The sequence below is a fragment of the Eimeria tenella genome, genomic scaffold (genome assembly GCF_000499545.2).
Source record: "Eimeria tenella Houghton genomic scaffold, Eth_scaff114, whole genome shotgun sequence".
Classification (NCBI taxonomy): domain Eukaryota; phylum Apicomplexa; class Conoidasida; order Eucoccidiorida; family Eimeriidae; genus Eimeria; species Eimeria tenella.
The window spans coordinates 79,401-102,187 of NW_013541478.1; the positions used below are offsets into that span (position 1 = coordinate 79,401).

Below are 22,787 nucleotides of genomic sequence, written 5' to 3' on the forward strand. Positions count from 1 at the left end.
TTAGTGCCTTCCATGAATAGGCGCGTGGATGACATATCCACCCACACTACAGCTAGTTGCGGAAAGCTTTTGGCATCTAACATCAGCAAATGTAAACACCACAGCCTTAACCACCCTGTGTATTCACTTGAGGAAGGACAGTGTTCATTCTTGGAGCTGGAGTTACCTAAGAACGTTAGGGTGCTACTGCAGCTGGCACCCCAACGTTACTCATGGTAGCTCTAAAGAGACACAAAGGCTTTTCAAAAAGCTATCACCCTTCTCCATGGGATCGCGTCGACTGCAGCATGCAGCCCTGACTCCTTTTTCTTACGTGCGCGTTCAAGTACCCCTTGTTAACAGCACAGGCAGCAGTCGTACTGCATTTCACGCCGCGAAAAGCATCCAGAAAGGACCCAGTATTACACGTGTGAACTAAGTTTGCTCAATGTAAATACCAGAGAGTGTGTGTACCACAGTTGGCTTTGTCCTTATGGACAGCATAGCAGACTCTGTGCTTATAGCCCCTTCAGCGCGCTGGCTGCCATGGTGCAGCAGGACACCCTACCTGATTTATCTGCCGATGGAACGCGCATCTGATTCTGTCCTTATGGCCCCTTTCGGGCGCTGGCGCCCATGGTGTAGCAGGCCACCCTATTTGCTTTCTCCACTAGTGGCTCATAATCAGAGGCTACATACAGCTACACAGGAAAAAAACACTGCTGAAGAGTGAAGCGAAGAGCGCTGCTTTTGCCACGAGCTGGATTAAGGGACAACCATACAGTATCTACATAGTGTCTCCCGTGAGCCTGTAGTGGCCACTATTGAGTAGCAGTACACGAACTGTTCGGCCCATCCATTAGTTTGTGAACGGGTACATTAATTTAAGTATACGTCTAGCAAAAGTGCTCCAAAATCGTCGAGCGCAGTTTTTGCCTCTATCTGGTCCTTTGTTAGTCTCCTTGGATCTTCATAGGCAGCCAATTATGCTGGTTACTCCAGCAGTGGTAAACTAACATACAATACGGCACATTCCGTATTATATAGCTTGTTCAGGTCACCAATATCAAGCAAGTGTGTTGGTAAATGCGCAGTGGACAGAGTTCCGAACTCAGCTTAGGGAGCTGACAAGAGGGCAGAGGCTCCAACACATCCAACGTTGCCAAGAGCCATAACTAAGCGGCTCGTGGTCATTTTATCTTGGTAACAAGTCCTACGAGTCATTGCGCTCCACGAAATAACTTAACGAAGGTTCATACCGTCAGCAGCGGCAGTCGAACACTGGATCATTTAGCTGGCTATGGAAGCCGCATCTTCCCTGGAGGGAGTTAATACTCTCTAGCTTTCCAATAGTCTGATGAGCACATTTAATAACCCAAACGTATGCGTTTTATTGGAGCTTCTTTGGCGAAATCGGCTGCAGCTTCTTTCAGGGCTTGACCGAACCAAACCGAACCATGGAACCCGCTGCTTACCCTTCCTGCGTCGGCAGAGGCTCTGAATTATTTCCACGGCAGTTTCTCAGCACGACAGTCTTAGTTATAAGCTAGGTGTGGCATTTGGGCGCCATATGCACCAAGTGTTCTTTTTCTAAGGTGCACTGTGGTGCATTCGTGGCACCGCCTTCACTGGTTCATTGTGGACCTTTGATCTTTTGAGCTTCAGCTTTAGTGCTGCCTAAACACTGATATGATTGCATCCGATGAAGCAGTATTTTTGTTATTGGGAAGTCACACCTAGGCAGCCTACTTTCTGACGAGAGTAGGCGTGCTTTCGGATTCAGCTCAGTGAGGCAGCTTGAGCTGCAGGATAAGGTACTGTCTTCCTGCAGGCAGCCAGGAAATGAACAATTCGCAAGGGACTGAGCAACAACTGAATAGCGATGAGGGACCTGAGAGGGGTTTGCTCGGCTCGGGAAGAGAAAGCCCCCTTTCTGTTTCGGAATTGCCGCAATTGGACTCACACATGGTAAATGAGGCTGGGACTCGTCGACGAGGTTCTCTTATGGCGGCGCCCGAAGGACGACCACAGGAAGCATTCCAAGTTGCGGAAAATTCCATGGTTGAATGGCCAAGAGGACCACGCAATGCCGTTTCGCGCATTGGATATATCAGTGATACAGCAGACGCATCTGCAGAAGACCATGGTAAAGTGGTGCTTACGAAAGGGAAGGCCGATGAGGTCGATACTTTACCAGGCCCACCACCAACAACAGCTGTCACAAGTCCTTCGGTAACACCGAGGGATATGAAGGGTATCAAAGCCATCTCCCGCCAACGAGTCCAGCAAATGCATCTCGCTTTACCTACTACAACGTGAGTGGTTGCATGAAAACTCGGTTTAAGCTTCAATGTAATTGTAAAGATATTGCAGGGTGTGCACTTTGCCGTTCGACAGTCTCAGAAACTACATTCTACGACTAGCCACAGTGATAAGGCGTTGAGTGATGTGATATCTGGTTCAGGGGACAGATTCGGCCGCGGCCAAAACCACAAGAGTCCCCAAGGAAAGAACCGCCTCTTTCGATCAGCCCAAAGCGAGGATATATAGCTTCTAATCACGTAGACACTCTCCAAGAGTCGGTTAAGAGTGCACCATGCGGCATCTTAACCCCCAAATCCTTAAGCCGTCCCGCATCTTCAAGTCAAGTTTTTTCTGCAGGGCAGCATACGGAAGGAAATTCCATGTTTGAACTGCCTTCAACAACAGACGCCAGGCAGAGAAATGAAGCTGTACTAGAGCAGAAATGCACTGGAACCGAACAGTCGCGTTTGCGGTCCCACGGAGAAGCAAGCATCATTCCCCAGAGCGTTGTCACCACAGGGGCCTCTGATAGCCGGCGTGCCTCACTTCAAGAGCGAGAGAAAACTAATGGTTCAGGCAGTACTGCCAATGACGTCGTGAACGTTGGGAGCTATGGAACCCGGGCGCGCACAACTTCACCTGCCAGCACAGCGAACATGCAGAAAGCCATGGCTGGGGTCTTTTCAACTGCGAATGAGAGGAGAGCGGCCGCACTGGCCTCTAGGATCAGTTCACGAGCTATTTCGCGTGCGGAAGGGTCAATAACAGACCTGAGGCTACTCGCAAAGAAATCAGATGTTACCCATGCAGCTGCTGAACAACTGCGAAGGATGAGGGACTTGAGCACGAACCCGCAGCACGACGCTAACAAGACAGACGTAATGGAAGTGAGTGCACAGTTTGGCGTTGTATGACTAGTGCACCTTCGCACTAGACTATTCCGTGCTTGACTGATAATATAGGTGTACGGATGTATTCGAGCAGCATGTTGATGATTCAGCCGCTGGTATTCGGTGCTCTTCAACATTCGAACCTGCCTGTGATCTTTCTCCGGTTTACAACAAAGTGTCTGGCTGGGTATTAGTCCGAAGAAGCATATAAGCCTAAAGCATAATGCTGCAGATTACAATTCTTTTAGAGATACCAATCCAGTGCGAAACTGTGGTGACATGCAGAGCCCTCACCTGTACACGGACCTTGTCAGTTCCAAGATGGCCGCCGAAAAAGTGGGGAGCGCCTTGGTCCCAACGCCGCCCACTGCTCCTCCCAAGGACAGCTCTCCTGTGGGCGCTGTAGAGGTGTGTGGGGCGAACTTCCGCAACATTCTCGAGCCGATCAAGCTAGTTGGCGATCTAAAGTGGTTCTTTTTCTGCATCACGTATCCTGGTGATTATGAACGTTTTCTATCTGCACTTCCTCTGCTTTATTTGCAGCCGACGGACTCAACAGTTCAGCAGCGGTCTCGCATGCCGCAGAACATGCATGAAACTCAGTTGGAGCTTACTCTGGCTGCTGAAATGGGGGAGCAGAGACGAGTTGCAGCAATAACATCCCGCGCTCGCTCACGTATTATTTCGAGAGCAGAGGGGACCTCTGAGGGAGGGCAGTTGGACTACCACACGAATGTCGCAGAAGCTGCAGCAGAACAGCTACGAAGATTGGAGCAAGCTTCAGGAAAAAAAGTGAGAAAAGAGAAATTGCCCTTTTGGTGGCGCGTAAAGCCCTGCTGCGAATAAGAAGTGTTCGCACCACCACTGCGTCCTCATCGAGCATATTCCTCGCTTCAGCAGTTGGTCAGAATCGTGTGTGTTGTAGTGCCCAACAAAACGCTGCATTCCAATTTCCGCTGCATTACAGTGGATAGGCTTCTGTTAGTTAAGAATTTTATTTACAGCGGTGCAGTGAGATTCGGAATCCTGCTTTCCAATGGACACTGGAGGACACAATACTCTGACTAGTTGCTGAGATTATATACTTCCTTAGGCGCAGCGTACTGTGTAGTGCCGCTGAGAGTGTCATTCATGGTACATATCCGTGCTGTGTGCGTCAACTCCGTCTATAGGAAGTCCCACAGACGCCTCTTCGGAATGACAAAGCTGAGGATGAAGTGAGTAGTCAAGAAATGCCAGCTACTGCTGGTTTTGCTCCCCAGTCCACTTTGTCTTATGAGTTAACGTGCATTCAACAGTGAGCCTTAGGAGTTATCCGATCAGTTGCGAAACCATCTCAGAAGCTCAAGCAAATATGTCATAGTGGCGACTGCATAAATGGTTCTCTTCTGTTCATCATTCAGGCTGCAACAAAGATTCAATCGGTATGGCGCGGGACTAGACTGCGCGTTTGGGTAGTTGCTGCACGAGCTGTTGCTCATTTCACCACATGTGCAGTGCCGCATAGTAAAAGGAACTCTTACGGAATAAGCCGGCACGGAACTTTGCCATCTTTGCAGCAGCCCCGTGACGTTGCAGCTGCGGGCTGCTAAAGGCAAAACGGCGTTTGTTGGATGCAACATTGTTGGCATCCTCGCCAGCACAAGCTAGTTCTGGAATATAAAAGACCCATTGTATTATAGTGCAAGCATTTCCGACTTAGTAGGGGAGTTAAGTAGCAAATGTAACACCCCGCAACAATTGCACTTATCCCTGAATGACCTACCGTCCATCTGAAATAAAACAATTTTGCTTGGAACTTAGCTCATAGTAGAATGGCGGGTGGTTGGACGCCCGTAATCAAATCACCTCTTTCCGTGCCTGTACGTGTTTTGGCCACAAGATTGGTAGATTCAGAGTTGTCAGACCCAAAATCCCATTCCAGTTTGTAGTCTAAAAAGAAGAGCGGTGACCGTTTGTTGTGCGGTTTACCGCTGCGCAGACGGAGCCGTGCGCCTCTTCGGTTAGCCCTCTTGCGAAGCCTCACTGCTCAATGGATGAAAGGACTAACGCAGAGGCACAGGTACCCGTGACGCTGCACTTCCGGAATGTATCTGTGCACTGCACGTCAGCTGGCAACTCACCAACTACAGGTACAAATAAGAAAAGAAACGAAGGCCACTGATATTGTCTGGGAACGATCCAATTCAGTTCTCTAGCGAGGTACTTATCCGAAATGAGATGTAGGGCTGTTAGCATAATCTACCGAAATAGTGCTAGAAGTGGAATACTGCTGCTCCGAGCCTACGGCATGTTGCAGCACGGAAACGTCGCTCCTCTACCGGCAACGGGGGGAAGGGGCTACGACGTGACCTGTCCAAGTCCATGAAAGTTAGCGTTTTATTCCCAGGAAGTTTCAGACGACGGAAGTCGTGGCTGTCACGCAGCTTATCTTCAATTACTTCCAGTCTCCTCCCCAGTACGCGTGAAAGCCAGACTCGTAGCCGCGTAAAAAACGTACAAAATAGCGACAAAGTTCATTGCAGCATTCCTTCTTTGGTTTCGTAATGCACACAGCCCAGTCCTTGAAGAGATGATCCTGAAGGGAACCTATGTCAGAAAGGCATCGGCGTATCCAGGACTCAGTAGCTGCGCAATGCTTCATAAGTTGTTCAAGTGCTTTTCGGATGTTTAGGCGAAGAACATGGAGGAACCCTAGTATTGTTTTCCCCGGTTATTTCTACTGAGCAGAGCACCTGCTCGAATCCCGCAGCTGAACAGGAGGAGAGCAAGAAGAGCTCAACGGCACAATCAGCACGTTTGCCGACATCGCCTCCAATACTTAGTCCCATTCATTCAGCAAGTATGTGCCGAGGCTTTAGGAAGAAGAAGCAATGTGTCAGTGAACGTAGTTCGATGGGTAGAAGGTTGAGAACGGTCAGTTATTTCAAATTGGGCACCCAGACTATCAGAGGGATTTCAAAGGATAAGGCCGACGTCAGCGCTCATGCAGAAGAATCGAGTCATTGGGGAGATAAAGTTGCAAGTGAACAGTTTCGGGAACGCCTAGAAAACTTAGCTGCTACGATGTCAAGATTGTCAAGGGATGAGACTCATCACTTTTCACCTGTGCCAGATTCCGAAGATTCTAGCAAAAGCTCAAGTGAGGACGCTGGCCGGCAATCCAATCTCGCCTTTCCGTTACGTGACTTCGTGGTAGTAGAATACATACTCTCATCGACATCTTGCAATGCTCCTCATGTTTTGCTGATCAGACACATCTAGGGCGTCGCCTGTTGCGGAACACGATCAAGAAGAAGTTTCGAAGTTGAGCCTTCGTTCCAAGTCGGAAGAAGATGCATCTGCTTCTAGTGAAAGCTTAACTTCAGTTAATTCTGCACCGCGCCTTCCTGACGCATCCAGTGAGTGCACACAGCGGCACGGTATACTCGGGGGCCCAACACAGCTGAGTGAAATCCGCGGCCCTCCATCGTACCCAGTAAAGCTCCCGCGTCTTAATCTATTTTGGACTAAGAAGGACACGCCTCGAAGACTGCGTGTTCTTCGTCTCCATGGGCTCTCCAGAGTGAGGAGTACCGACTCATCTGCTAGTCAAGAGCTCCACGCTTCTTCGGATAGCAGCGTAGCAAATCGCCGGGCCCAAATCATCAGGGACTTAATTCCTGCTGGAGTGCGCGATGAAGACTTCACCAGAACCGCACTGTGCCGAACGACGAATGCAGCAACGTCACCGCCAAGTGCAGGCAGCTCCGATGGACATATATGGGGACAATATTCTCCCCACGCCTCCGATGCTTCCGATAGCAGGCAGAGAGACCTTTCAAGTCAATCCACATCCAACAGGTGCATACATGAGTCTCCAGATACGCCAGAACAGTCTCCACTGACTGAAGCTCTGCGAAATGCTGAACTCTACCAGAAAAGGCAGATGACATTGACGACTGAACTAGCCTCAATATGTGGTGCTACGAATAAAGAAAAGAGGGGGGGAAAATGTGGATCTGAAAGCTTTAGACGGGAAGCCTCCAAGGAATGTACAACGCCTGCTCCACGAACCGCCCCACAACAGGCAAGGAAAAGAAGCACAGACAGCAACCTAGGTCCTTCACTGAGAGCCGCAAAGTCTGAGTACACTGCGAACGCTGCTGGCTCACAACAGCTCACAATAACTCCACCGTTAGCAGCAGCTGCTGAAGCAAAGGGAGGTGTTGCGTGTAGCCCTATGGACGAGACCACTGCAGAGCGTTTGCAAGACAACGATCCCTTCATTACTGCGAAGTACGCTGAGAACCCGAAACGGGCAGGTGTGGCTGCAGCGCAGGAAGACGCTGTCTTTGGTCCCATGACGAAGTCGGGAGCGGAGCGTTTGGAAGGGCGTGATGCATCGGTTAGTGGGAAAGCGGCTGGGAAGGCTGTGTCTGTTGGGAAACCTGCGGGAGCTCCTCCCGCGAAGCAGGCAGCTGGTAAGAGCGGTGCGTTGGCTGGCGACAGTGCAAGAGCACCGGCTCCGGCGGCGCCGTCTGCAGCAGTTGCAGGAGGTTCACGAGGAAGCGGAGCTGAAGGAGCAGGCCCGGGTGTACCGGAGGAAGGAGTTGTGTTTGGTCCGATGACGAAGTCGGAGGCGGAGCGTCTGGAAGGGCGTGACGCATCGGCTAGTGGGAAAGCGGCTGGGAAGGCTGTGTCTGTTGGGAAACCTGCGGGAGCTCCTCCCGCGAAGCAGGCAGCTGGTAAGAGCGGTGCGTTGGCTGGCGACAGTGCAAGAGCACCGGCTCCGGCGGCGCCGTCTGCAGCAGTTGCAGGAGGTTCACGAGGAAGCGGAGCTGAAGGAGCAGGCCCGGGTGTACCGGAGGAAGGAGTTGTGTTTGGTCCGATGACGAAGTCGGAAGCGGAGCGTTTGGAAGGGCGTGACGCATCGGCTAGTGGGAAAGCGGCTGGGAAGGCTGTGTCTGTTGGGAAACCTGCGGGAGCTCCTGCCGCGAAGCAGGCAGCTGGTACGAACGGTGCGTTGGCTGGCGACAGTGCAAGAGCACCGGCTCCGGCGGCGCCGTCTGCAGCAGTTGCAGGAGGTTCACGAGGAAGCGGAGCTGAAGGAGCAGGCCCGGGTGTATCGGAGGAAGGAGTTGTATTTGGTCCGATGACGAAGTCGGAAGCGGAGCGTCTGGAAGGGCGTGATGCGTCGGTTAGTGGGAAAGCGGCTGGGAAGGCTGTGTCTGTTGGGAAACCTGCGGGAGCTCCTGCTGCGAAAGAGGCAGGTTTAAGGAGCGGTGCGTTGGCTGGCGACAGTGCAAGAGCACCGGCTCCGGCGGCGCCGTCTGCAGCAGTTGCAGGAGGTTCACGAGGAAGCGGAGCTGAAGGAGCAGGCCCGGGTGTACCGGAGGAAGGTGTTGTGTTTGGTCCGATGACGAAGTCGGAGGCGGAGCGTCTGGAAGGGCGTGACGCATCGGCTAGTGGGAAAGCGGCTGGGAAGGCTGTGTCTGTTGGGAAACCTGCGGGAGCTCCTCCCGCGAAGCAGGCAGCTGGTACGAACGGTGCGTCGGCTGGCGACAGTGCAAGAGCACCGGCTCCGGCGGCGCCGTCTGCAGCAGTTGCAGCAGGTTCACGAGGAAGCGGAGCTGAAGAAGCAGGCCCGGGTGTACCGGAGGAAGGAGTTATTGTGTTTGGTCCGATGACGAAGTCGGAAGCGGAGCGTCTGGAAGGGCGTGACGCATGGGTTAGAGGGAAAGCGGCTGGGAAGGCTGTGTCTGTTGGGAAACCTGCGGGAGGTCCTCCCGCGAAGCAAGCACCTGGTAAGAGCGGTGCGTTGGCTGGCGACAGTGCAAGAGCACCGGCTCCGGCGGCGCCGTCTGCAGCAGTTGCAGGAGGTTCACGAGGAAGCGGAGCTGAAGGAGCAGGCCCGGGTGTATTGGAGGAAGGAGTTGTGTTTGGTCCGACGACGAAGTCGGAAGCGGAGCGTCTGGAAGGGCGTGACGCATCGGCTAGTGGGAATGCGGCTGGGACGGCTGTGTCTGTTGGGAAGCCTGCGGGAGCTCCTGCTGCGAAAGAGGCAGGTTTTAGGTGCGGTGCGTTGGCTGGCGACAGTGCAAGAGCACCGGCTCCGGCGGCGCCGTCTGCAGCAGTTGCAGCAGGTTCACGAGGAAGCGGAGCTGAAGGAGCAGGCCCGGGTGTATCGGAGGAAGGAGTTGTGTTTGGTCCGATGACGAAGTCGGAAGCGGAGCGTCTGGAAGGGCGTGACGCATCGGCTAGTGGGAAAGCGGCTGGGAAGGCTGTGTCTGTTGGGAAACCTGCGGGAGGTCCTCCCGCGAAGCAGGCAGCTGGTAAGAGCGGTGCGCTGGCTGGCGACAGTGCAAGAGCACCGGCGCCGGCAGCGCCGTCTGCAGCAGTTGCAGGAGGTTCACGAGGAAGCGGAGCTGAAGGAGCAGGCCCGGGTGTATCGGAGGAAGGAGTTGTGTTTGGTCCGATGACGAAGTCGGAAGCGGAGCGTCTGGAAGGGCGTGACGCATGGGCTAGTGGGAATGCGGCTGGGAAGGCTGTGTCTGTTGGGAAACCTGCGCGAGCTCCTCCCGCGAAGCAGGCAGCTGGTACGAACGGTGCGTTGGCTGGCGACAGTGCAAGAGCACCGGCTCCGGCGGCGCCGTCTGCAGCAGTTGCATCAGGTTCACGAGGAAGCGGAGCTGAAGAAGCAGGCCCGGGTGTATCGGAGGAAGGAGTTGTATTTGGTCCGATGACGAAGTCGGAAGCGGAGCGTCTGGAAGGGCGTGACGCATCGGTTAGTGGGAAAGCGGCTGGGAAGGCTGTGTCTGTTGGGAAACCTGCGGGAGGTCCTCCCGCGAAGCAGGCAGCTGGTAAGAGCGGTGCGCTGGCTGGCGACAGTGCAAGAGCACCGGCGCCGGCAGCGCCGTCTGCAGCAGTTGCAGCAGGTTCACGAGGAAGCGGAGCTGAAGGAGCAGGCCCGGGTGTATCGGAGGAAGGAGTTGTGTTTGGTCCGATGACGAAGTCGGAGGCGGAGCGTCTGGAAGGGCGTGACGCATCGGCTAGTGGGAATGCGGCTGGGAAGGCTGTGTCTGTTGGGAAACCTGCGGGAGCTCCTCCCGCGAAGCAGGCAGCTGGTACGAACGGTGCGTTGGCTGGCGACAGTGCAAGAGCACCGGCTCCGGCGGCGCCGTCTGCAGCAGTTGCAGGAGGTTCACGAGGAAGCGGAGCTGAAGAAGCAGGCCCGGATGTATCGGAGGAAGGAGTTGTATTTGGTCCGATGACGAAGTCGGAAGCGGAGCGTCTGGAAGGGCGTGACGCATCGGTTAGTGGGAATGCGGCTGGGAAGGCTGTGTCTGTTGGGAAACCTGCGGGAGCTCCTCCCGCGAAGCAGGCAGATGGTAAGAGCGGTGCGTTGGCTGGCGACAGTGCAAGAGCACCGGCTCCGGCGGCGCCGTCTGCAGCAGTTGCAGGAGGTTCACGAGGAAGCGGAGCTGAAGGAGCAGGCCCGGGTGTATCGGAGGAAGGAGTTGTGTTTGGTCCGATGACGAAGTCGGAAGCGGAGCGTCTGGAAGGGCGTGACGCATGGGTTAGTGGGAAAGCGGCTGGGAAGGCTGTGTCTGTTGGGAAACCTGCGGGAGCTCCTCCCGCGAAGCAAGCACCTGGTAAGAGCGGTGCGTTGGCTGGCGACAGTGCAAGAGCACCGGCTCCGGCGGCGCCGTCTGCAGCAGTTGCAGCAGGTTCACGAGGAAGCGGAGCTGAAGGAGCAGGCCCGGGTGTATTGGAGGAAGGAGTTGTGTTTGGTCCGACGACGAAGTCGGAAGCGGAGCGTCTGGAAGGGCGTGACGCATCGGCTAGTGGGAATGCGCCTGGGAAGGCTGTGTCTGTTGGGAAGCCTGCGGGAGCTCCTCCCGCGAAGCAGGCAGCTGGTAAGAGCGGTGCGCTGGCTGGCGACAGTGCAAGAGCACCGGCTCCGGCGGCGCCGTCTGCAGCAGTTGCAGGAGGTTCACGAGGAAGCGGAGCTGAAGGAGCAGGCCCGGGTGTATCGGAGGAAGGAGTTGTGTTTGGTCCGATGACGAAGTCGGAGGCGGAGCGTCTGGAAGGGCGTGACGCATCGGCTAGTGGGAATGCGGCTGGGAAGGCTGTGTCTGTTGGGAAACCTGCGGGAGCTCCTCCCGCGAAGCAGGCAGCTGGTAAGAGCGGTGCGTTGGCTGGCGACAGTGCAAGAGCACCGGCTCCGGCGGCGCCGTCTACAGGAGTTGCAGCAGGTTCACGAGGAAGCGGAGCTGAAGGAGCAGGCCCGGGTGTACCGGAGGAAGGAGTTGTGTTTGGTCCGATGACGAAGTCGGAGGCGGAGCGTTTGGAAGGGCGTGACGCATCGGCTAGTGGGAAAGCGGCTGGGAAAGCTGTGTCTGTTGGGAAACCTGCGGGAGCTCCTCCCGCGAAGCAGGCAGCTGGTACGAACGGTGCGTCGGCTGGCGACAGTGCAAGAGCACCGGCTCCGGCGGCGCCGTCTGCAGCAGTTGCAGCAGGTTCACGAGGAAGCGGAGCTGAAGGAGCAGGCCCGGGTGTACCGGAGGAAGGAGTTGTGTTTGGTCCGATGACGAAGTCGGAAGCGGAGCGTCTGGAAGGGCGTGACGCATGGGTTAGTGGGAAAGCGGCTGGGAAGGCTGTGTCTGTTGGGAAACCTGCGGGAGCTCCTGCCGCGAAGCAGGCAGCTGGTAAGAGCGGTGCGTTGGCTGGCGACAGTGCAAGAGCACCGGCGCCGGCGGCGCCGTCTGCAGCAGTTGCAGGAGGTTCACGAGGAAGCGGAGCTGAAGAAGCAGGCCCGGGTGTATCGGAGGAAGGAGTTGTATTTGGTCCGATGACGAAGTCGGAAGCGGAGCGTTTGGAAGGGCGTGACGCATCGGTTAGTGGGAAAGCGGCTGGGAAGGCTGTGTCTGTTGGGAAACCTGCGGGAGCTCCTCCCGCGAAGCAGGCAGCTGGTAAGAGCGGTGCGCTGGCTGGCGACAGTGCAAGAGCACCGGCGCCGGCAGCGCCGTCTGCAGCAGTTGCAGGAGGTTCACGAGGAAGCGGAGCTGAAGGAGCAGGCCCGGGTGTACCGGAGGAAGGAGTTGTATTTGGTCCGATGACGAAGTCGGAGGCGGAGCGTCTGGAAGGGCGTGACGCATGGGCTAGTGGGAAAGCGGCTGGGAAGGCTGTGTCTGTTGGGAAACCTGCGGGAGCTCCTCCCGCGAAGCAGGCAGCTGGTACGAGCGGTGCGTTGGCTGGCGACAGTGCAAGAGCACCGGCTCCGGCAGCGCCGTCTGCAGCAGTTGCAGGAGGTTCACGAGGAAGCGGAGCTGAAGGAGCAAGCCCGGGTGTATCGGAGGAAGGAGTTGTGTTTGGTCCGATGACGAAGTCGGAAGCGGAGCGTTTGGAAGGGCGTGACGCATCGGTTAGTGGGAAAGCGGCTGGGAAGGCTGTGTCTGTTGGGAAACCTGCGGGAGCTCCTCCCGCGAAGCAGGCAGCTGGTACGAACCGTGCGTTGGCTGGCGACAGTGCAAGAGCACCGGCTCCGGCGGCGCCGTCTGCAGCAGTTGCAGGAGGTTCACGAGGAAGCGGAGCTGAAGGAGCAGGCCCGGGTGTACCGGAGGAAGGAGTTGTGTTTGGTCCGATGACGAAGTCGGAGGCGGAGCGTTTGGAAGGGCGTGATGCGTCGGTTAGTGGGAAAGCGGCTGGGAAGGCTGTGTCTGTTGGGAAACCTGCGGGAGGTCCTCCCGCGAAGCAGGCAGCTGGTAAGAGCGGTGCGCTGGTTGGCGACAGTGCAAGAGCACCGGCTCCGGCAGCGCCGTCTGCAGCAGTTGCAGGAGGTTCACGAGGAAGCGGAGCTGAAGGAGCAGGCCCGGGTGTATCGGAGGAAGGAGTTGTGTTTGGTCCGATGACGAAGTCGGAAGCGGAGCGTCTGGAAGGGCGTGACGCATCGGTTAGTGGCAACGCGGCTGGGAAGGCTGTGTCTGTTGGGAAACCTGCGGGAGGTCCTCCCGCGAAGCAGGCAGCTGGTAAGAGCGGTGCGTTGGCTGGCGACAGTGCAAGAGCACCGGCGCCGGCTGCGCCGTCTGCAGCAGTTGCATCAGGTTCACGAGGAAGCGGAGCTGAAGAAGCAGGCCCGGGTGTATCGGAGGAAGGAGTTGTGTTTGGTCCGATGACGAAGTCGGAAGCGGAGCGTCTCGGAAGGGCGTGACGCATCGGTTAGTGGCAACGCGGCTGGGAAGGCTGTGTCTGTTGGGAAACCTGCGGGAGCTCCTCCCGCGAAGCAGGCAGCTGGTAAGAGCGGTGCGCTGGCTGGCGACAGTGCAAGAGCACCGGCGCCGGCGGCGCCGTCTGCAGCAGTTGCAGCAGGTTCACGAGGAAGCGGAGCTGAAGGAGCAGGCCCGGGTGTATCGGAGGAAGGAGTTGTGTTTGGTCCGATGACGAAGTCGGAAGCGGAGCGTTTGGAAGGGCGTGACGCATGGGTTAGTGGGAATGCGGCTGGGAAGGCTGTGTCTGTTGGGAAACCTGCGGGAGCTCCTCCCGCGAAGCAGGCAGCTGGTAAGAGCGGTGCGCTGGCTGGCGACAGTGCAAGAGCACCGGCTCCGGCGGCGCCGTCTGCAGCAGTTGCAGCAGGTTCACGAGGAAGCGGAGCTGAAGGAGCAGGCCCGGGTGTATTGGAGGAAGGAGTTGTGTTTGGTCCGATGACGAAGTCGGAGGCGGAGCGTCTGGAAGGGCGTGACGCATGGGTTAGTGGGAAAGCGGCTGGGAAGGCTGTGTCTGTTGGGAAACCTGCAGGAGCTCCTGCGGCGATGCAGGCAGCTGGTAAGAGCGGTGCGTTGGCTGGCGACAGTGCAAGAGCACCGGCTCTGGCGGCGACGTCTGCAGCAGTTGCAGCAGGTTCACGAGGAAGCGGAGCTGAAGGAGCAGGCCCGGGTGTACCGGAGGAAGGAGTTGTGTTTGGTCCGATGACGAAGTCGGAAGCGGAGCGTCTGAAAGGGCGTGATGCGTGGGTTAGTGGGAAAGCGGCTGGGAAGGCTGGGCCTGTTGAGAAATCTTCAGGGCAACCTCGCGATATGCGGACAGCCCTTAGAAGCGCCCCATTGGCTGGCCACAGTTCAGGTGAAGCGGCGCTGCGCAGAGCAGCTGCAGAAGGTGCAGCAGAGGAAGTAGTGGGAGGGGCAGGAGTTTCTGGTGCGGAGGAGGGTGTTGTGTTTGGTCCATTGAAGAAGAAGATTGGCAAGTGTTTGGAACTGCGTGATTCGTCAGCTCCGCGTGAGGCCACTGAGTGGATTTCATCGGTTGGACGACGATGTAACATATATGATGTTCGCTATTGTTGTTATGCCCGGTTAACATTTGCTTCATAGATTGTCTTGCGCTATGTGTCTCGTTAGTAGAGTAGCGTGTTTTGGTAATGAGATACGCAGTGGTACTGGTGTTGAGATGAACTTGTCCGAGTTGTTTGGGTTGTACCACTTTGCGATGAGAATGTAAAGCGATGCTTCGTCTTGTTGTTGTGTTGTTTGTCATGCAGTCACTAATAAGAAGCTTGAAGGGAAAGCGTCTAAAGTATTCAGGTGCACGCGTTCCATGAATAATCCTGCGCTTGGTTCGCCAGTCGCGTCGAATGTCTTCCCTCCAGATACTGGAGCGGCTAAATCTGAGCCCACACAAGTGCAGAAGAGTACGGACGAGTTTGTGGAAGTACCACTCTTGCGCCTTCACACACATACTGCGGGGGGCAAGACGCTAACACTCAAGGTGGCTCCTAAACGGAGCAACTCATCACAGGGCTTTATTCACTGCAGAGAAGCAAAACCTGCCTCCCTGCCTGTTGCGCACGGTGAATTGGGGGAACGTAGTAAAAACGGTGTTGCAGTGGCAGCACGTCACTTGTCCGAAAGGCCAAAGGGTAATCACTTCATTTCACATGCAGGTCCACCAACTGCGCTATCCGCACCAGCTAAGCCGATATCCCCAAGAAGAGCAGTAGGCGTAGTTCCAGCTGACACCTCTGTGAGGCAGATGAGCTGGGTTTTGGAGGAACGTGAAGACGGAGGCGCCGAGTCTGAGAGTGCTACTATCATAAACGCAAAAGAGTCACCTAAACGTACGACGGGAGCGCAGCCCTCTCTAGACGCCGTTGCGTCTACCTATCAAGGGCATCCAGACTCTTCAGTAACTCCACACAGTGCTCATGGGAGCGTGCCGAAGCTTCTTCCTTCAGGGAATTCTTACTACCGCATTTCGGCCAAGTCGGCGAAGGCAGATAGCAACTGTGTTACCCTACAAGACTTTACCCAGCCTTCTGTGGAGAATGCGAAAGTAAATGTTCCTGATTTTCGTGATGCATCATTGAGTAGAAGTAACGGAAAATATATCTGGGTACATAAGCCCAGTGAAGAGCTTCTGCGGGAACACGTAACGTGTGTGTTGGATTTTTTAGGAGGCTACCCGCATTCAAGCCACCTGGCGAGGACGAGATGTGAGAACATGGGTACAGGCTGCATCTATTGTGCGCCGTATAAAGTGGGACTGTTCTTCTGAAGAGAAAACTACGCTGGCACTTGGCAAGGTTCAGGCTACTCCTGCTGGCTTTAAATTGAAGAACGGTCCCGAAGATGCGGGCGAATTAAAGCCTCGGAGGAAGTCAATAACCACCGATATTTCTGTCGCAAAACCAGCTCCGGCAAAATCTATCCCAGCAGAGGAGACCCTTTCACGTGAGTCAGTTGTCCCGTGTTTTATTGCAGTATCCAGGGAGAGCTAGGCTAAGCTTGCTCTTGGAACGTGGTTTTGACGAAGCAGCTGCATCTGAATTTCTATGTGTGGATCTGCAGAGCAATCAGAAAAAGATATGAGCTCCGTCGAATGCATTCCTAATACAGGGGAAAGCTCAGTCTCAATATCTAGATCACTGAATAGAGAGACAACAGAAGAGCTGGAAGCACCGCATAAAAAGTGTGGTGACACTTATGCTGCTCCAGAGGGCTCTGTAACTGGGGCTTATGCCGGAAATGGGAACGGTAGTGATACTTTGGAGATAAAGGCCGTCGTGGATGCGGAGGTTGGCGGACCTGACGAAGCTACGCAGCTAAGTGTTGGACTTTCTCAGGGCACGTTACCATTAGCCCCAACAGAGTGTTCAAGGACCCCTTGCGGCGATCCACCTGATGTAACGGAAGTTCCTTTAATAAGCCAAAGAACACTTGTGTCCGATTTAAGAAAAGCAGATTCGGAAGACTCAAGCTCCCTAAAATTAACGTGCCAGGCATCTCAGGGACCAACTGCATCCGAGCTGCATCCCTCATCCTTTGATTTGCCACAAACACAATCGTTTCTGCCTCTTCGCAATAGTGGCACCTTACGTGGAAAGGACAACAACACGAATAGCTTTCTCCCAAGCGCAGGAGAGCTCACTGCAAATGTAGCTCTGCGTGGGCGCAGCGGCTCAAATTGGAACCTCGTTGTTGGTCTTGACAATGCAAAATCCACGCCTGGAAGCGACCTGCTGGATGTAGAGAGTGACGGCAAGCCATTGGTGTCTCTAGAAGTGTCGGAAACCGCAGAACGAGGGCAAACATTAGCTGTTGAAGAACCTTTGATGTCCGGAATCGCCTGCGACCAGTCGAATGTTGGTCCTAAAGTACCGTCGTCTGGGCCGATTGACAGGTTATCAGAGAGAAGTGGTGGCGATCCAGCTAGGCTGGGCGATCGTCAACCTCCAGAGGTTGATGCATACTCTTCAAAGAAAAACAGAAGGAATGTTGCATTTTCTGTGGCTCCTTTTGTACCCTCCATAGGGCGGCCAACAAGGGCAGTTCACCAAGCACAGAAGCAAAAGGAAGAGCCAGTAAAAGTCAACACTGAAAGACGCGAGCAAAGATCTGATGGCCAAGCGGAAGATTCCGCTCCGAATTTCGGTAGACGCGTCTCCTCAGCACTACGCAGTGCATATTCCACCTTCAGCAAGATGGCACCATCTGGGAAGCAGCAGCCTGCTCAGCGAGAGGGGAGCAAAGATGCTCTACACGCCGCTGTGGGGTGGCTAAGAGGTCGGAGCTCCAGCAGGATTACGCAGGAACAAGAAGAAAAGATAACTCCAACTGGAGAGAGTAAAGCAGGCAGTAGATATGCTTCGCTCCACATCGACAAATTTGCGCGACTAGGGCTAGACGCACAGCAATCAACGACTCCAGTCGCTCACGTAGCTACTTCATCATTGGAATCCGAAGACACTCCAGTGGACGTAGCAGACCGCCAAGCTCTGGCCTTTGAGACCAAGAGGTGGGGGAGGCGTTTCACAGCCGTCAACACTCATGAGCCTCGACCAGTCAGCACAGGACCAGCTCTTAACCCCTATCGTCGATCACATCGAACAGAACAGTTCTCTGAGACGCAGGTACAGCCAATACCAAAGAAACAGTAATTTCATTTCTATTTGTGGCTGTAGCTAGGCAACTGAAACAGACTTCTATCGGTAGTATCGGTAGCAGACACTTCAGCGCCACAAGCAGCATAAGCAAGGACAGCACAGGAGTCGTTGGCGCAAAGGGCTTTTTGTTTGGGTCTGGGGGTAACTGTTTGATGAAGAATTGGCCATTGCCTACTTATGACAAGGTTGGGGAGGCTGTGCCTGGAGTGAAGAAAGCAGACCACTTTTTCTCCACGGGCAGCTGGGGAGGATACTGCTGTCCTTCCCGAGAGCCCAGCACCGTCAGCAGCAGCAGGAGTGGTTGGAGCGGAGAATGGTGTTGTGTCTTGATATGTATTTTTCTCGAAAATTGATTCACCCATTTTAGATTTTCACCCATGTTGCCTCGGCCAAAAAGCTGACTAGACGCGTGGCCAGCAACAACTTTTCCTGTTTTCTTCACGAATTCCCTACCAAACTTCGGAAAGTTGCGGTAGCCCAATTAGTCCTTTTTTGTGGCCGACGCATCTCGCTTTCTTTACCGCGCCCTCATTCCTTCTGGAGATATACAATGGGTCAAGAAAAAGCTCTTGCAGCTCTCGCTGTAGCTCTTCAGAGCTGCCGTTTGTCACATCGGCAGGCCCACAAACGCAGGCACCTACCGTTACTTGTTCTCAAATTAGGGGAGCCTTAGATGCAGGGCACTTTTACGTCTGTACAGTATATAAGAAACTACGAAATGTAGCACTTTCTGGTACGGAATTTCACCTATATTTGAAAAAATCAAATATGTCTTCACAATGCCTCATATGCGATACTGAACCCAAGTATGGTTTGCAAACGTTCATTCGTTCCAGTAAAAGGCGGCGCAACCAAAAGGAACGACCACATTCTGAGCCTTTGCCCTCTTGTGGGCCGCTTGGATCCCACAAAACTGCTGCTTATGTTTAGCTCCTGCGACGAAGCCACAAGAGAGCAAAAGGTATCAAAGCGGATGCACTTGAGTAGCTGTTGCGTCTGAACGTCACATGAACAGCACTCTGACGGATATTTACATGTGATTGCCACCATCTATGATATTGCTGGAATGCAAGAAAACAAGGCGGGAGCTTGTAGTTTTTCCATACGTTCGTTCTTTCACACGAGATAGTGAACCTGCAGAAGCTACTCCTGCGTTGTCCTTGCTCTTAGCCATGTGCAGTAGTTGCTGCTTAGAACAACGTGCTTCAATTCGTGTGGCAGCGTATAATTTTCTTTAACTCCTACATGAACAGGAGACAATTGGCGTGCCTCTTGCATCACGGGGCGTCAATGTTGTGGGGTCTTTTAACTTCAACTCCCGCACAACCACGTAGCGTTCAGCATCCAGGGGCCTTCTGGTAAGCATTATCTTAAAAGCAATTAATGCGAAACTGGTGCCTTACCGCTATGTTGATGCCTCCATTTTTGGGGTTCGCGCTAAGCTGCTGAGAGCGAAGTAGAAAATTCATTCATGTGAAGTCCACTACATTTTTGCCAGTTCTCAGTCCTCACCAATTGATTTGTATTCACAAGTCACCAGAGACACTGTTTGACGGGCGCCTGCTCCGATCTTCAGGAAGCTTGTACACTGCACCAATTATAATTAAATTTTCGGCAGTATCCGCAGTTTTGCTTGTTTCGCAGCCCTGGGTGCGCTAACTAATCTACAGAGGCAGCTATAATCTTTGCACTTGTGTTTTACGTAAGATCTAAGAACATAACACCACCGAGGAAAATCTTCTTTTCAGGAGCTCGCCCATCTGCTACTAAAACTGCGGTGAATGGCCGATGGACGCAACTATTGGGAAACGATAGTATCCAGACATCAGCAATTCTCTTACAATTCCCAATACAAATCGAGAAAAGTTGCCAAGGTTTGGAAAATGAACAGAGGTGTCTTGAGGCGTGCCTACCGCTCCATGCACCCGCAAATTAAGGCTCCTTTCAGGTTTGCTTCCTCAGACTCTCACGGCAAGGCCATTTTAAAATAGTCTTCGTGTACGGGCTACATTTATATCTCTGTGCTCATCTAATTTTCCAGCCACGGAAGAAACTTCTATCCACTTCGCCGAAGATTTGGAAACCAAGAACTGCGACTAAAATTTTCGTTGCAACTTTTGGAAACAACATTATCTACTCCAGCTAAAATTGATATTGTTCTTAGGTTGTCAGTGCTAATTATAAAAAGTTTTCCATATGTGCCAGATCAAAAGATGTTAGGCCTGAACGCAGCAAAATGTTTTGGGCAGATTGAGGAAAGACGATTAGTAGGCAGTGTAGGCTATGTGGACATGCAGAGGGCCTCCAGAAGGGGACTCAGCAATGCATGCTATAAGTCCTTTAGGCAACTACACCGAATATGCTGAAATTAGTAAGTTTGTATTTCGCGAGCCGTTGCAGCACTTTGGACCGATGCTAGCACTGGCTTCTGGTAGGGGACACACTCGACTGGATAACTCAAAACGATCGCGACCATACAACTAATGCTGTTGTAATTTACAGACGAAAAGTCATTTAACTGGTAATTTTTGATTAGTACAACCTTGCTGCTCTGCGGAGCGGCTTGCGTCGTACGCCCGTTCCCAGGACGCATTGGCTGAGCGATTGCCCTGGCAGCTGCAGCGCTCTCAGTTCTCTACTCCCAGTACAACCGTATTGAGCTTTTTTCCACTGCTTTCTTTGTTTATTTTGCGTAGAATTCGTTTATTGGGAGTCTTCAGATGAGATTTTTTGGAAGTAACCGCCGTTCCGTCTCACTCCACTGGCGAGTACGCCTCGCAGTAACGCTGGATGCCTAACACGTCGACCCCCCACTTATGACCGCAGTGGCGTTCGGCGGTTTGTGTGTTCTGCGGCCTAACCTGTTCACATTTGTACTAATTCTGGCTCCTCTTGTGGAGGGCCAGCCACGCGGACAGTTTTCGTCCTCGCCGGCAGTGCAATCCTGAGCGTCGACGAGGAAGGTGGCGCAGAACTGTGGTCTTCTCAACTTAACAGCTTTTTAACTTGCTGTGACTGGTTCGCTACCACCAATGACCGTCCCTAGGCTCCTGCGACACGCCGCTACTGCGGCCTTGATCGCTCTCGGAACCTTTCAGGGTCAATCCGATCCAAGCAATGTAGTCGGACTCCTGCGTAATAATTTGAGCTGCCTTTGGGTCGTGGAAGCGAACGGGTCCAACAGCAACGAAACGAGTGGAGTGGGAAATGATTCTGAGGACAGTAGAAGAAGGGGAGAGGGAGGTGGTCCGGGTAGGAGCAAAAAAAACTCGTCGGGTGGTATCGTGCCAGAGATCCCTGAAAATAGAGGTGACACAGGACCTTCGGGGTCCAAAGGTGGTTCAGAAAATCGGGCGAGCGGTCTAAGAGGCGTTTCTTCGAATTCTCAGGGCAGCACTCCTTCGTCTCAGCCAGAGAAGCCAAGTTTACAGAGCATTTTTGGCAACCTCTTTCAGAATTTCGGCTCGGACGAAGTATGTCGATGGCTATAAGCACACGTTATGAGCAGCGCCATCATTCATATGCCCATTATACCTGTTAAGGGATGAGTGTATCTTCGCACTGTATCTTCGCACTGTGATTGTTGTATCACACTTGCGTTGTGCTTTTACAGGAAGGTGGGCACCCTCTTGCTGAACAGGCAAGTGATGCGAAAGCTTTTAATGACCTCATCGACCGAATTTTTGTTCCCCGCCTGCAGACCGCGTAAGTCCAGCCTCACCAGTTAAGATTGTCTTAGGGGCTTGCCGTAGTAGCCCTGTAAATCATCTGTGTTAGCTTCTTCTGTCTGCATGATAGAGAGGAGGAGTGGTTGAGGAATATTGGCGTTTGGTCGCTTCTTTGTGAAATTTGATGCAGACCTAAATATCAGGGGGCTTTGGAATCTATAAACGAGTCAATTTATCGTGACGTACTGAGGGGACCAAAGAAGGTCAAGGGAAATGTTCAGCTATTGCAGCAGGCGTACTCTGTCATTAATCATCCTGCGAAGATGTTAGATGTCCCCGACTTGTTTGTGGAGCTGCGCGCTGCCGCGGATCGTCGGATTTGGGATCAAACGCGCCAACGGGAGAAAGCGCAGTATGAGAGAAAGGGAGACCCGGTCCCAAAGAGGTTCGAGATGTCTGCTGATGATGTGGTGGCGCTGGAAGCTGAAGAGCCTAGGGTGCGAGAGGAGGAGCTGTCGAACACTGAACTGCAAGCTCGTATTCGCATGATAAATGGGTGGATGAAGGAGCAATTTCGTCTGCGCCTGTACTACAGCAAACGCACAGGCGCCTTAAAAGCAGACCCACAGGATCTTGTGGACACCTTCAATCCTGGCCCCAACGTTCCAGTAACAGTTGAGGACATCATTGGTCTGAGCTACGAGGCGGAGCTTGAACCTGAGCCTGAACTTGAGGATTCTGGGAAGCGACAGGTCCCTCATGGCGCAGAACTTTAATTTTTAAGATCCGCACCGCACAGCGTGCTGTTTTGGCTTAGAGGGAGGAAACGGCTGTTGTTTTCCAGTTTCTTCTGCAACTGCCGCATCAACAATCACAACCACGAACTTTTCGCAGCTTTTCGGTGGACGCTGCAGATAAAGACGGGATAGATGTCCCCGTTGTTTGAAAGGACAATTGTCCGAGGCCCATTTTGTCTCATGCCTTTCTGTCCCATGCATTTTTACGGGGACGGTTGCTGCAAATGTTAGCAACGCAGTGGCACGAAGCGACTAGCGGAGACGGCTTACCGGGTATTTGCTGTGACGAGGGCATGAAGCAGCAGGCGATGTGATACCAAAGAATCACGGTGTGCGCTGCTAGACAGAGAGTCATTCGGCACTAAACATTGGCGGGATTATGGATAGGTCTTTGTTTGGCATTTCCAGTTGCCATGTGAGGTCGACACGTTATATATCTTGAAGTTTGGGTTCTGGTGCTAGATGTGCGCGTGCTTTGGGTGCGCGCAACCTCAGTTCAGTGCTTCAGTAATTTAGAGGGCGTTCATTAGCCCTAGCCAGCAGCAGCAGCAGAGTAGTGGGAAGACGAGTGCTGCATCGAAGTCGAGAGAGTCACACTGGCTTTCGCTGTTGCCAGTAGTCTTTCAGCACTTAGCTTAAGGAAGCTCGTGTGAACAGACGCCACACTTCTCGCTAGTTTGGCGCAGATGCGGACGAAGCGGAACGCAAAAGCTTCGGTCCTGGCAGCCCTCAT

General features: G+C 53.7%; 2 protein-coding genes across 2 annotated transcripts; both read left to right on the plus strand.

Moving 5' to 3' along the window:
* Positions 1-1,821: 1,821 nt before the first annotated feature.
* On the plus strand, positions 1,822-17,583 carry ETH_00027655 (Proteophosphoglycan ppg1, related; the record flags this gene model as incomplete). Its single annotated transcript, XM_013372957.1, has 13 exons — positions 1,822-2,294; positions 2,444-3,170; positions 3,459-3,581; positions 3,717-3,965; positions 4,346-4,390; positions 4,577-4,597; positions 5,155-5,235; positions 6,117-6,315; positions 6,428-13,196; positions 13,336-14,426; positions 14,689-15,479; positions 15,601-15,877; positions 15,995-17,583. 13 exons carry the CDS (start codon positions 1,822-1,824, stop codon positions 17,581-17,583), a joined length of 12,435 nt encoding a protein of 4,144 aa, XP_013228411.1.
* A 3,038-nt stretch (positions 17,584-20,621) lies between these two features.
* Positions 20,622-22,033, plus strand: ETH_00027660 (uncharacterized protein; the record flags this gene model as incomplete). Its single annotated transcript, XM_013372958.1, has 3 exons — positions 20,622-21,062; positions 21,203-21,294; positions 21,448-22,033. 3 exons carry the CDS (start codon positions 20,622-20,624, stop codon positions 22,031-22,033), a joined length of 1,119 nt encoding a protein of 372 aa, XP_013228412.1.
* Positions 22,034-22,787: the final 754 nt, after the last annotated feature.